The sequence below is a fragment of the Anopheles arabiensis genome, chromosome 2, assembly GCF_016920715.1.
Source record: "Anopheles arabiensis isolate DONGOLA chromosome 2, AaraD3, whole genome shotgun sequence".
Taxonomy (NCBI): Eukaryota; Metazoa; Arthropoda; class Insecta; order Diptera; family Culicidae; genus Anopheles; species Anopheles arabiensis.
This window is the reverse complement of record NC_053517.1, coordinates 49,130,887-49,145,746: the sequence shown is the minus strand read 5'-3', so window position 1 is coordinate 49,145,746 and position 14,860 is coordinate 49,130,887. Positions and strand designations below refer to the sequence as shown.

Genomic DNA, 14,860 nt, shown 5'->3' with positions numbered 1-14,860 from the left:
ACCACCGGACAGGAGGATTTTAATAAAGGCAAGAAGCGCTACCACCGTCCCGGGCCGTGTAAGTATGCTTCAGTACAGATACGCTGGGGCTAGATAAAGCTTGCCCGGGGGAAGTTTACTTCTTTTTGGAAGGCTGCTCGCCGAAACCACAGGAAAGAAAAACAGGAACTCACACCAAGCAGGGAAGGGGGCACCCGGTGAGGGTGAAGGTGATGAAAAAGCCACAGGAAGGCAAGTCGTTAAAGCACTACCGCTACCACCGACCCTAAACAAAGTTCCAGCCGGAAAGCGCAGATCAACGATGATGCTTTGAATTTAAATTCGCTCTATACTGCACCACTGCAAAACAGGGAACGAACATCCAGATAGCAAGCGCGCGAAACACAGACCACCGGACGCGGGTTTGTGATGGGGAGGAGAGTTCGATGGGTTGGGAATCGCCGCTTGCTAATCCGCTTTCCGAAACCCCGGGGGGATGAGCATCGATGGACAACACGATCATCTAAAACGGGTGCGGACATTCAAACGAGGAGAAAAACGTGTAGCATGCAAATAAAAAGCAACGCCCCCCAGGGCACTTACACACAAAAAGCTACAGTCCCCTCGTACAGCGGTGGACCTATTGATACGATAGATTAGTTACGGTGCGCTAGAAGAGAAGGTGCTCACGGAAGAGGACCCACCTTTTCGTGGATCCTATGTGTAAAGCAGGTGAAGCAAACTACAAATATTACAGCAAATACTACTACGACAGCTACTACTACTACTACTACTAGCTGCTGCTGGCAACTAGTTAACAGACAGCGCAGCAACACGGAAGAAAGCAACAAAAGCAACGCATGAACCAAAGCAGTATACCTTCACGGCTACGATTTCCGCGTAGCCTAACGAGCCACCGCGCAATGTCGTTACGGATCGCTTTAATCCCTGCACCGGTCGTCCCAGGTCGTTGTTGATGCGAGGCGGATTTTCGCATTTGGAGCGCGCGCGTGACCATACGCGTCGTTGGACCCGTGCCGATGCGTTTCGAAGCGATTGTGTTAGAGCATGAAAGGTAGTGTAGAGGTAAGATTAACAGGGCAAATGAGCAGTGGGGAGGGAGAGGGGCTTCGGCTTGGAATGGAATAAAAACACGTTGCGTTATCCACCACCGTCGGGCTGTTGGGAGTTAAGTGAGTACGGCCTGCCAGAACAAGTGGAAGATTTACGAAAGACCGCTACCGTTGCCGTGGGAAACGATCTGCCACGCGGAAGGAAGGAAGTAATTTTCAATTTAATTTTACACAAATGAGTACACACACAGACATGCTGCACTCATGGCACATTACCACCGTCACACCCTTTGTCCCAGCCGCCGCCGCGTTGGATTGATGGCTGCACTGTGGTCGTTCTTTCTCATTGCGCAAAAGGAATCCGAACCGCGTGGTTTGCGTCTCTGTTTGCGCGCGCTAGAGAGAGAGATAAAAAGTACGCATCGTACGATCACCACTGGTACACACAGAACGGTGTATGCGGATGTTTCTGTCCTCTTGTTATCACCACTAATAGGAATCGGGGTGGAACAGAGGCACAAACAAGGGAGCCCGCAGGGGAGGGAGGCCAGCTCGGTCCATTGAAACACACATTCCGACCAAATGTCGCCGGACGATATGAAATTTAATTTGTTCCGTTTTCGGACCATTTACCGACCATTGACTTGGCTCCGTGCTGTCCGTCCGATTTGTAACCTCTGGTCAATTTATTTGACCCGCTCTAATGGTCGCCAGGGAAAGGGCGGAATGGGGCCCTGCTTTTGTGAAGGATTTGCCGGGCCGAGCGCGTTACAGCACGAGCCAGGGGCACCGGATCGCTGGAAAAGATCCACCCAGCACCCAGCCAGGCGGACGATACTGGGCGAGTTTCCATCATACACAACATCTTGCCGTGGGTTGTGTTGTTAGGATGTTGAAAAATTAAATTACATTTTTCCTCCGTGCAAAGTGCAGGAAAGGCTGGGCGAAGAGTGGATCGAAGTGCGCTCGAAGCATTACTTCCACTGCTGCCAACCACAGGCCTCCAGGGTGGGTGTCCGGATTGCTGCTGTGCCTTGTATCTGTTTAATGTACTTCGGCCGGGCGTGTCTGGCCCTGCGAGACGCTGGCTGTCGCGTGCAAAGTGTACATTCGCGAAGGACTTAATTAATAAATTGATTCAGTGTTTCCCGAACCGATCCTTGTTTACTAGCGGGCGGTGAGGGTGGCGGTGGCACGGATTTCCACTTAAGATGACATTGATTCGCGATGGGTTGCCAGCGGAGAAATGGGGAAACGTCCGGCTAGCGACAGTTGGGGTTGAATAGATCCAGACCCCACTAGCTGGCGGCCATTTTCCTTAACGGTGAGCGTTGGTCAAACAGCGTTCGGTGAACGCGGTTTATCTTTCAATTGAATCATCGTTCATTGTGTTTTAGCGAACTGCTTGTTAAGAGTCGCCCGGTGGCGGCCAATAAAAACGCAACCAACCGATCGATTTGGCAGATTATGGGTCATTTTTGAGCAGCAAAATAATTCGTGTGGGTGTGGTTCAAATTATGGTAAAGTTGGCAAACGAGGACGGCCACCTCCTTGAGCTTACCGAACCCACAACCCTACTAAAACGCTTTGAAGTGTGCCATCGAAAGGGCAGGCAGGCTGGCTGGGTGGGTTCGGTTAATTAATTAATCATAATTACATCGTCATCTGCGTACACTTGTTCGCAGTGATTGGGTGGCCGACAGCCATGAACCAAATCCGTTCATCCCATTGTTCAGTGTGCAATCATGGCTGCCCCCAAGAACAACGTCCAACGTGTCAGGGACGGGTGTACGCTGCCTGTACGCCAACGATGTTGTTTGCCGGAGACTATTATCGTTCGGTTATTATAACTCATCGGATCGTGCCCATTCTGCCGTCAAATGCGCAATACGTCCGCTGCAACAGATACCGACTCGATTGCATCGCCCAAGACAGGTCAAGGGGCACACGGGGCAGAGAAGGCAGACGACAGTGGCGACGGTGCATGGAGACATTTCTCAAATTAACCCCAACTGCCTAACGGGGTGGACCAGTGTCGATGGGACGACGGATTAATCTACTCCTTTTGCCAGGCAGGCAGATACAGTGTGCACCGCTGGGTATGTCTCCAGGGAAGCAGCAATCAAATAGACGATTTGTCAAATAGACTACATGAAAAGGAGTTGCACTATGTCCGAACCACACTGTAGGAACACACAGTTGACCGAGCCGCCGTGTACCTGAGGCGAAACCATTTTCCAACGCTACGCATTCCTTAGCTCGTTACGTGTCATTACGGGGGGAGACGTTGTGTTAGGCTGGGGCGATTCATGCATACCAAATGCACACCCTTCGCCAGTGGGGATGACGGTTCCAATGCGCAGCTCGCATGTCCCGGGATGGAAGACGGGGCAGTTGGGGATGGTGGGAAAAATTTAAATCAAATTATTATCAGTAACATCTCGACGTGATGGATGCTTCGTCCGGCTGTGTTTCTTACTAGCCGAAGCCGGGGAAAACCAAGCCAGCAGATCAAAATACTGGACAAACACGCCGGATGGAGAGAACGCACGGATGGGTGGAGAAACCAAAAGGAGTGAAACTAGGCAAAAAGGAAGGGAGCTGAATTGAAAAGAAACAGAGAGGAAGGGAAAAAAACTCCAATCCAGCATCCCAAAACGCTGGAATGAGCAATTGGTGCTTAGATAAATTACCTTCACCGTCTGGAACACGTCTATCGGAGGTGCGCCAACTTCACCTTTCGAGCCCTTGTCGCCCGGTCGACCCTTCGGTTGGTTTTTGTGCCGGTTTAGAAGTGTGATGAGTGGAGAGGGAGAGAGAGAGAAGAGCGAAAAAAGAAAGGAAGGAAGGAAAACCAACATTTTAATTGAATCGTCCTGTTCCTGTTGTACCGTGCCGTGTGTGCCGTGTTGAGCGTGTGTCGTACCCGAGTCGCCCGACGTTGTTGCCCCCGTCCAGATTAGACAGAGCATAAATTGAGCGGAAAAATAACGAAATGCAAACAAATGAGTTTGCGGTGGGGGCTGACTGCTGGGGGACGAACATCACACACACACGCGCGTTACACATGCAGACAAGATACTTACCGGTTCGCCTTTTGGTCCGTCCAAACCTATCGGACCCTGTACAAGACGGTTTCGTTGTTCCACGGTAGTAGCACGAATGGAGTTGTTTGTTATAGGTGAGGCATGGAAAAAGAGAGAGAGAAAGAGAAAGGAAGAATGTAAGAGAACAATTCGATTAGCCGTGGTGTCATCTTCCCGTTAAGGATTATTCCCCGTTCCAGTTCCAGGCGTTAGTCTGGCTTATCGTAGAAAAGATACAGTACCGAGTAATAAATAATGAAACGAGATCATGCCCGGTGATAGTTGTAGTCAGTTCCGGGTAAGATTGCTTGTTCCTGGAACGTACTGGACGGTTTGATGGAATATGTAGATCCAGTGCGATGGAAAGCAGCCAATCTTCATGACCGTTTAGTCTTATCGGCAAGCTCACCGTGCAAAATAACAAACGACGATGGACTCTATTAGCTCGGAGAAAGTATATTTAAACATCCGCTCCGGTAAGGATCGTGCACGCTGCCGGAAAGACTTGAGAGGAAGCAATGGTAATGCAAATGGCCAGTGTCATATGCAGACGAGGTGCGTGACAGAGCGATCGTATCGAACGATGGTAGCCATAATAAAGTCCATGCTAGCTTGGCGATATGTGTGTGTGTGTGTGAGTTTGACTTCCTGAATGAACTAACTAATACACTAGCCGAAAGTCGTGCGCCATCATGTGACAGGTGCCAGACTATTTGTGCTACACAACGAGCGAAAGGGGAGGGCTTGTTCGATAAATCGTAAACCCCAATGGCCGCCCCATCATGAGGTGCAAATTGATGTTTCATTTATTCGATTTGACGGGAAGCCATGCAGCTTGGCAGACGTGAAACAGGCGGGCAGACGGATCTGGTTTGAATATAGAATTATTATAATGATAACCATAAAATGGAAATTTTGTGTCGTTTGCAACATTCCCGGCGAAAGCAGCAGCTTATTGGGCAGCATTTGTGTGGGTATGTGCGTGTGCGTGTACAGAAACACCTGTTTGTAGTTCGTGAAGGTACAGGACTAGGACCAGGTCTAAATTCAAACCATAACGCCCCAAACAGCCTGTGTGCCTTATTTACGAGTTGCATAGAAAAAAAAGAAAACATTGAACAGTGATCAATTTTTATGGGAAACCATTCGCCTCACCCAATAATGCTGATCCTTGCTAGGGACTATTTTACGATAAACATCCACCGGTAACGATGGTACGATTCGATCTAGCGTTTTAGGCACGTGTTACACGAGAATGTTCGACGCAACGGCTCCAAGCGTTAGAATTTACTGCCTTTGGCAGCCTATCGCGGGGCAAACTGATGCTGCCTACTACCGCGCAACAAACGGAGAGCGGACCGACACGAAACCAGCCCAATGTAAATATATCAACTAAATTTGGCAAGCAACATCGGCGGATGTGCCGGATGAGAATGTGCGTATCGTTTTATTATCGGTGGCTGGCGTAGAATCCGGACGGTTTTTGATGGTAGCACAGAGTAAACACAGTAAACCATCATCACTCGAACGGCCCTCGGGATGGCTTGATTGAGCGAAGCGCACCGAGCTGACCCCCGCACCCTTCCTGCGAAAGTGGGAATCTTCGTTGTGGTTGTGCTCGGGATTGGGGAGGCAAAGGCAGTAGCCTCGTGCCCGCAGGGGCTTGAAAAGTATGTCGAAAAGGAACCTTATTTACCTTTACTCTAGCATCCCTTCGGCTTCGGCTAAATGAATTAACATGTGTTGAAATGTACCAGGCGAGCCTTGTTTATTCGTCGCGAAAAGGTGTGTGTGGGTGTAAGGCTGGGGCAAGGATGCGAGGTGAAATTGAAGCACAAAGTTGGTCGATCGATTCAGCTAGCTACCACAAACATGGTTTAAAGCCAGTGCCTCTCCCGGCTAAAGGGATACTCCTCGCTACCGTTCTACGTTGGCATATTGACGGAAGCATTAGATCAGCCAGTGGAGTGCTTACGGTTTGTGTGCATGTACGTGTGTGTATGCAGTGAAGCTCTAAAGTATCCGGTACTGGCGAATTGTTGAGGGAATTCCTACCCCTATAGGATCCGTTCGATGGAGTTCGATTCGACCGAACACGGAGGAGCCCCAGTAACATAGAACGTCGTCCCGCTGCTCGGTTTTCGGTTGATTTGGGTGAAGTTTATCGGTAAAGTTACCTTCATCAATGAGCATCCCTGGTATGCCTGGCGGGGATGGTTCGTGGGGGGTGGAAAAGCTACGGTGTATGTTTTTTGTACGTTCGCCCTCACTCCCGGCATTGAGTGTAGATAAATGTTATTCAAATATCTCCATCTAATTTATATTAATTTAATTCAATTTGCTGCCTTCCCCTGTCTGCTGCTTGACTCGTTGTTTTCGGATGAAGCTAAGAAAATTCCGATGGTTTTCGGACGAACTTTTCGCTTCCTTGAACACAATCAAGCGCTTGAAGGTGACAGATGAATGGAAATTTACGGAGGAAAGTTTGGAAAGAAAAGTATAAATTGTTTTGTTTTTACAAAGTTTTTTATAAAGTTCATTTCGGTTGTTTTTTGCTTTCAATAATATGGATGGATGTGAAGCCTCAACCCTATACACGACTAAACTTCACATAAATTTGAGAAAAGCCTTTAGCAGCATAATATTTTGTCTAATCAAAGGAAAACGACCTGCATAAGATACTCGCCATCACAACTCAAACATCACGGGCGAGATCGAAGAGTATGAATTAAAAATTGATAAAAGTTTGTTCTTTTTATCTCAGAAAGACTTTTTGCAACCGTCTAAGCACTGTACCCGAGGGCAACAACTGTTATGGATTCTTGTCACACTCAGCCTGCATCGGTGCATAGCAGCTATTGGTAGTACGGCGCCGCTTCTGATACTGTAGCTGCTGCTACTGTTACTTATGGCGATGATAGTCATCTACCGTCATAGAAAAACTAGGACGCTAAAGTATCCTCCGAGTTAATAGCTTATTGAAAAGTTTTCTCTTTGATAGCGTATCCACTTCACCTTGACGATGAACGGGGCAGAACTCTGCTCCGACAGGTATTCATCCGCCTCATCCTGGCAAGTGGCGTGCTGCTATCGTGCAAAAATGCCTTTTTTCAAGTATGCTCCACTCTTCCGTGCACCATTGCAAACCACCTAAAGGCTTCTCAGGTCGCTGTGTGTGGTCCACCGTTGCGCTGTGGAAGGTTCCCCAAAACTATCGTTTCCATTTTAGTGCACGACCGTACCACGATAGTGTTTGTTCTGCTGGACCAAAAGTTGCACTGTGAGAAAGCAATTTTCCCTCAGCACATGCATTTGACCTTTCGGAATGTGCTGAGCAATTTCGGTAGTTCACACAAGAAACACCTCCCGTTGACCACCGGTGTCATAGTTTTACACCAACCGGGGTAATTATGAAATGATATACTTCTTCAGGAGTTGCTTCAAGCTGTTTTAGGGAGAGCGTCCTTTGCATGCCAAACCTTAGGTCGCACTACTGTGCTGTACAGCTCAAAACAAAAACCATCCAGGCGTTCTGTTTTTGTTGGCGTTGTTCCGGAATAACACATAAATTTAGCTCCGGGCAGTGTCGTTCCACCCATATCCCTGGTTCCTGAGCCGACGTTTACCGAGTACAAACGGCTAAAGGTAATGGCAGCTTCGTTGGCATACGGTTTTGCTAATTCCTGCTGTTCTTTGTCCACGTGCTATGTGTTTTGAGGGATGTTTTCTCCATTTTTGTTTGTCGGACTGCTCATCTTCCGCGGCTGTTATTGCTGTGTATCCGCTGGGCGTACCGCCGCCATTGCGCCAGGACTGTTAATCCACAATTTTATGTGCCTTGGTTTCCGCCCGGCACGAGCCTGGTGGCGGTTTACTATGAAGAACAGCTTTTGCACCCTCGTCCGGTGTACAACATCCCCAGGGGCGTTTGTGCTTGGTGGTGAAATTAAAACTCAACACTCCGGCGGACGAACAAAGCGGGCTACTTCATCGCTGCTACCTGCCGCGCGGGCCCAGCAAAGTCATAGATCCACGGAATATGGTGCAAGAATTTTGCACTTAATGCAGACAAACGGTATGTACATATTTCGCACATTTAGCTCATTCGTGCCATCCGTTTCGTTGGTGTTTTTCTGTCCCATGTTTTCCTATCTGTTTCCTCATTTCTTAAATGTGGTCTCGGTCTCGTCTGGGTAAGGCGGTGGTTTGAGTAGCAGAACGTTCCACGTTCCGGACGCAGACATGTTGCAACGTAAAAAAACCCTCCACTTTAGCCCTGGAGGCATCGTTTGTGGATGGCAAACGTATACTTTGTGTGCAAAAAGTAAACTCCTTCCGCAACGAGTCGAGGTTCGTGTGCGTGTGTCAGTATGGCATGTTTTTTTGGCGAGCATACTTGTAATACGAACATAGAGCATGGACACGAGCGACTAGAAGCTAGGGCAAGGATCAAGAATAAATGCATGTAAATGCTGCAGACAGCACACATTTCCCAGCGGAGGGGACCGTCCGCACACAACACACACTCACCGATCGGGCGGGATGCTTGTTTTCATTGTTGAAATTAAATTGTTGCATACGGTTCGCCTAACCGAATTTGCTGCCAGCAGCAAGTACTCTCGCTGGGCGACAAATCCCTGTGTCTGGCACATTCCCTTGCACATTTTGCGCCCAACGGGTGAGAATAATTTATCAGCAATTAGGTACAACGTCGGAAGCAGCACTTGTAACACGGTCATGCATTTGTGATGCAACGCCAAACGGAACATAAGAGCAAGACAGAGACTTCCCATAAGGATGAAACCCTTCTTTTTGAAGGATTACAACATGAGCTGGGTCGGGCGAGATCATCTTCCGGATCGCGACACGTTACGGTTTGTACCGGGAGACAAAGTTGTTTGTGTAAAAGTCGCGACTGGAACTCGTCACGGCTTCGAGGATGGCGCCGTGAGGCGAAAACCCGTTGCAGAGCATCCGCCCGGAAAGGAGAAATGCTTTCGGATGGGAAGCTGTCAAGAGTGATCCTTTCCTTCGTCCGCGCCGTGCTAGACTGACTGGCTCCCTGAGACTGTTAGGAGTGTACTCGAGGAATAAAGTTTCCGACACCGAAGGATGCTTGAGCTGCTGCAACCCAGCAAAGCAAAAAACAGCACTCACACATACACACACATAGACTTTCCCACGGCTTCACGGCTAATGGGCGTCCGAAGACACGGGCCCACATTTATGCAATCTGACTTTTCATGCTTGCGAGCATGCCTATTTGCAGACCGGGCCTAACTCGTCAGGCGAATGCTTTTGCTGTTCAGGATACAAACACATGCACACCTCCAAGCTAGCAGTGTTGTTGGACCGCTAGAGTGGAATCCAACGGGCCGCTTTTAAGCTTACCCACGAGCAGGTCAAGTGGTACCGTCCTGGAAGAAATAATACCACAGCTCCGCATGAAGGATGTCGGCTTTTAAGTGAGCGTGTATGGAGTGACTTGATCCATTCACGTCCTTTTGCGTTATCGGCACGCATGGGTACACAAAAATGGCTCTTTGGTGGGGAAGTAGCTGAACAAAAAAAGCACTGGGTACAATACACACAACACTAAAAGGATTCATTCTCTTCAAGCACTTCCACTTGAAATGGGGAAGAAAGGAAATGGCACACACGGTTAGGAGCTTATTAGACCCCAGTGGCTACAAAGGAGGTGACTACGTTTGGGTCTTGCTTCGTTGCTCATAACATTTAATTGGGCTACTTATGATGGTCTCTAACTTGACTAGAGAAAAATAAGCACGCGTTTAAAGCGTATTTAAATGCATCACTTTATGTGCGGACCAATAGTTAAATGGCCGAATGATTGTGTGCTATTTGGTTAGTACTATCAATGATTGTAATAGTTGCACTGGTGAGTAGTATCCACAAAATTGTCAATAAAGATGTCGATTGAGCCTGTAATAGTACCTATCGATAACTGATCATAATACAGAGTGACTATACCACACAACAAAATAAGAAAGCTCCATTTGAATAACTAATATGGTGTACTAATAAAGTATTCATATCAGAAGGTAAAATACTACCTACTCGTAACAAGGCTAAAGCAACTATTTGACATTCTTTTCCCTTGCCATAATGACTTACAAAGCACCTATTGAACAGAGTTGACTTGAGCATTTATCTTTATATTTAGCTAAATGTTACGAATACAAAGTCAAGAGTTTCATCTGAAAATGACTATAAAGATTCACTACTTGCCAACTGGGTTTGTAATTTCCATTCATAAAGTTTTATTTTAAACATTATTGGTGGAATTGAAGTTGGAAAATGGATGGAATAAAAATTTAAATACATTTAATGACAATATGAATCGCCAACATCAACTTCAAAAAGTGTTTTTTGATAGCTTCCACCAACAATTGCACAAGTTGTATACCATCGTTAGGTGCAACATTAAATTCAACAATGCCAAACAAACGTGTCCATTCTAGAAATCATGTACCAATGTTTAGAGTCGTGTAATTGGGTTAAAACAACTTGTGATAAGGATATAAGCAGCAAGTGGGGGAAAGGTTGTTGGAGCCAATAAAACCTATTATTCTATGTTGGAAAGTTTTTTCCCCCTTTGTCCCCGAACGATACCATCCGTTGCGTTCCAGGGTTCACCATAATTACACGAGCGAAGCCCTCAAGAGAAATGGCTCCCGTGGAAGCACAAACACGTAGACACCCAGTGAAAGAGTTTCCAGTTCTACTTCCCCCAGGCAAACATTTCCTGCAACGTACTAACGTTTGCTTAGCTGATGTATGATTCTTCTTGTTTCCTTCGTAGCCTCCCTTCTCGGGCACACTTCCCGACTGCCCTTGCCATGCAGCGGCGGATTTGTCTGCCGGAGCACAGTCTGCTAGTGTCGTGTATTAATAATTTCTGTTTCAACTTTTCCATTGCAGGCAAGGGGCACCTGCACTGGGGGTAATGTTAAAGGATGCAGCGAGCCATTCGTAGAACAAATTTTGTTCGTCCTTCGGTGTCCTCCCATGACCCTAGAACTATCGTCTGCCGTAACATTTCTGTCCAGAAGGAGTGCATACCCTTGCCGTCGTTCCATCTATCACATGCAATCATGTAGCAAAAGGGACACTCTGGCAGAACCCCAGTTTTTTGAAAATAGCGAGCATTGGATAATGGAGAACAAACGATGCACCGACCCTGGAAAAGCGATCCAATGGAAGTCGTACGCAAAAGTAAGTTTATGTACGTGTGTATTTCTACACTAAACTGAAGTCCGAAAAAAGAACCGACAAACCGCAAAAACTCTTACTATATGTGCCAATAAATTTCAACGCGACTCGGCGCACTATCAGAGTGTTTGTGCATGAAACCAACCGGAAGCCCTGTCCAGCTTTCCTTCCGACAACAGCACTGGGTTCAGAGTTAGCTTGGTCGGCCCAAAAAGGAAAAACTTTACGGCCAAAACATGAACATCTCGAACACATATAGGAGGGGCTCGTAGCTGCTACGCCTTTCTTCTGCATAATTGGCTATTAGAGATTAAGCGGAACTATTTTTCTTCTACCCAGACGCCGAACCATCTTCCGAGTAGTTCGTTCTTTGATCGTTCAAGCGATTAAGCGAATGCATTCTTATTATCACCGTCGTCTCGAGACAGCGACTCGGTCGCAGAGAGTTCTCTCCCATTCGTTTCCACAATATCGTGGCCACAGAAAGTCACACTTTGCAAACCCGGAAAACACTAACGGCTGGTGAATGTTGATCATTTTCCTCGGCAGGCAGCAGAGATTCGGCTGAGATGATAAATTATCGAAGCGAAGAAAACTTACGCCTGAACGCCACTAAGCCGCTGTCGGAGTAGGATCATCATCTATCACAGCCAGAGCAATCGCAATGGCGGTGGTGCGATACATCCCGATTACCTTTTTTACTTCTTCCACAACCACCTTCTCGGTGCAAGTGGAGAATGATTTGACGACGACTTAAGTGGCGGGGAAAAAGGCGAGAATTAACATACCCCATTGTCAGCGCCTGTCAGCGGATCGTATTGTAGGCAATAATTTAGGGGCCCAGTTAGACTCGATTCCATCACAACCCTCCGCGAGCCCCTGGGATGGAATGAAATTTATGTCAACAATGCTGCGGCCGCACCAAATACCAACACACCCGGGTTTGGCTGTCGGGCTGTTGTTGGGCGACTGGAAAATTCGTCTTCGCTGCCGAGCTACGCGGGGTAAAACACAACAACACTGTCCTGTCTCGGGGTGAAAATTGGTAGCGACACAATCCATTCCGAATCGCTCCTCAGATTAATCATCCACCTCCGGCTGTACACTGGTGTTCCCTCCGTGTCTATTCGTGCAATCGCCTGTCAGCACCGTAATCCCATCGTAAGCCCGGGTGACAAACCATTTCTTACCTTTGTGCCGTTTCACTCCTCTTCGCTCCCTGTTACATGGACACACCGAGCCACCAACGAGGGCATCAGGTCGGTACGCGCACGCAGCCCAGCTGAGTCAAGATTTGCCGAACAGATTAACACCGACTGAGGTTCAGTTAATTTATAGAGCTTGGCATTGTTTGGAATACGCTTTCACTCATCGTGCTGCTGCCGTTGTCTGTGCAGTCGCTGGTGCAGTGCCAAGGGGGGCCCGAGCGGTGCAGCTGACTAGCCGTTTGTAAACAAATCAGCACCAACGAAACACGGCCGCTCCCGAAGGCGCGAACCACGAAAAACTGGGCAAGATCATTAGTATTCTTGGCAGTACGTTGCAGCACGGAATGCACGACGGCACATTCACGCATGACACGTACACGGTTCGAGAGACGGCGCAGAATGTACGCTAGAAGAAAGGACATTGCCTGGAGCTGTGCTTCAGTGCTTGGGTCTCGGTACGTTACTGGCAAGCTACCTTTTTTTTTTTGTTTGCACAACGAATCCTTTGTGTCTTGTGCTCTGTTCTGCCATGCCGCACATCCTTGGAACAGTGGTCATATTCATGGCACACGTTCTCAGAAGCTGGGAGGCCAGGAATCGAACCACTAGAGAAAAATCTATTAAGCTGATACCGATCAAACGCTCGCTGCCCATCCTGCGTTGGGACGTTTTTCCAGCAGCGCACTCCCAGAGAACAATGTCCCGTGGCCCGGCCAAGCACGTCAAGTCGTTTGGGGAGGGGAAAAGAAATTAAATCACAATTTTCAACATGCTCCGTGACGCTGCATACAGACTCAAGAAGTGTCTGCTTATGGCACAGCAAACCGGCATGATGGGGCAGAAAAAGGTGGCAAGTCGATTGAATGGATTGGAAACATGGCCAATGTCTGGAAGTAAGATACTATTTGGTATGAGAAAAGAAAGGACGAACAGCGCTTGTAAGTGATTTATTCGGAAAATGCATTACACAGGGATGAATTTTCCAGTGCAATTGATTTGCTTAAACGGCGAACAGCGAAAGTTGTAATGAAAATGGACGTTAGTTACAGAGAATTTGATATGAATTTCGAATAAAATTCATCAAGCTTGTTCACAGGAATCCTGTTAAAATTTTTGTACGAAATCACGCTTGACGAAGCAAACGTAATCGAATAATTGCAAAACATGGGAAACAATCACCATCGCCTCCTGTACGGAAATGAGAAAAAATGGCCATCTTTCATCCCCACTTATCTTTATTACCTTCATTTCGTTGCCCCTTTGCAAGTGGACACCTTGAATAATCTTCAAAACCAGATAAAAATACGGATTTCGTGTAGCAATGGTCTTTTTACACGTTTCTTACAGCCCACGGACGCTACTGGGCTGAAATAATTCAGAAAATTAGTATTCATACCTTCCGAAAAGTCCTTTGTCCCATCCTGGGCTGTGTTGGAAATGGCAGCTGAAAAAAAATCTCTTTCCATTCTAGCCAAAAGAACAGCAAGACAAAAAAGCAGCTACCATGGCAGTGTTTTCGGTTTTTACTGCAGCAACACTATCTCCTTCTCCCAGCGGTGGAAAAATAAATTTGTGTGGACCGGAAAGTTGTCTCCACATTTTTTTTTATTTGCCACAAACGTGCAGCCGTTACCCGGCCAGGTTACAGTGCTGGGTAAAGTGCGACGAACGCTCGCGTCCAGGATTGATATTGCGTCGTTTGGTGCAAAACTTTTACCATCATCAATATTGCTTACAGAATAGTTGGCTGCGGCAAAATGTTGCGACCAGCTGGCAAGAGCCGCTCGGTGTTGAGATAAGCGCTATCATCGAGACAGCAGAGTGTTGTTATACTATGTAGAATATTGTTAGCAATATTTGGCCAATTGCAATGACACTTAATCGGTTTTATTTGTGGTATTTTGCAGCTTTTGCTTTCTAGAGCTTTTGCTATTTTCGTATCATATTATTATCTACAGCTATAGCCAATGTGTACTCATGTATATGGAAACTAAAAGAAATGTTAACTTATTCAGAAAATTAGGCATTAGTCAATTTAAATGCTTTCAGAACATATTCAGCCACGCTGAGATGCCGTTTGTCAATTTTTTGTCATAATTTGCTACAAAACCATATTTTGTTGTATTAGAATCAAATTGATGAATTTAGTTTGTAGCGAACTAATATTTAAAAAAAATCCTATTAAATTGTTCATAATTGTTACTTAACCACAAATATGAGCACGGTTTTAGGAATGAATATGACGATGGAACAAACATTGAAACGTAGGCTTTGGCCTTAA

The 14,860-nt window shown here is 46.9% G+C and overlaps 1 protein-coding gene across 1 annotated transcript in view; it reads right to left on the bottom strand.

Annotated features, from left to right (window-relative positions):
• Positions 1-14,860, bottom strand: part of LOC120901539 (collagen alpha chain CG42342-like) — an 84,154-nt gene that overhangs the window by 23,653 nt on the left and 45,641 nt on the right. Inside the window, 2 exon segments of the mRNA XM_040309605.1 lie at positions 3,746-3,817; positions 4,139-4,174. Coding sequence (XP_040165539.1) covers positions 3,746-3,817; positions 4,139-4,174 — 108 coding nt within the window.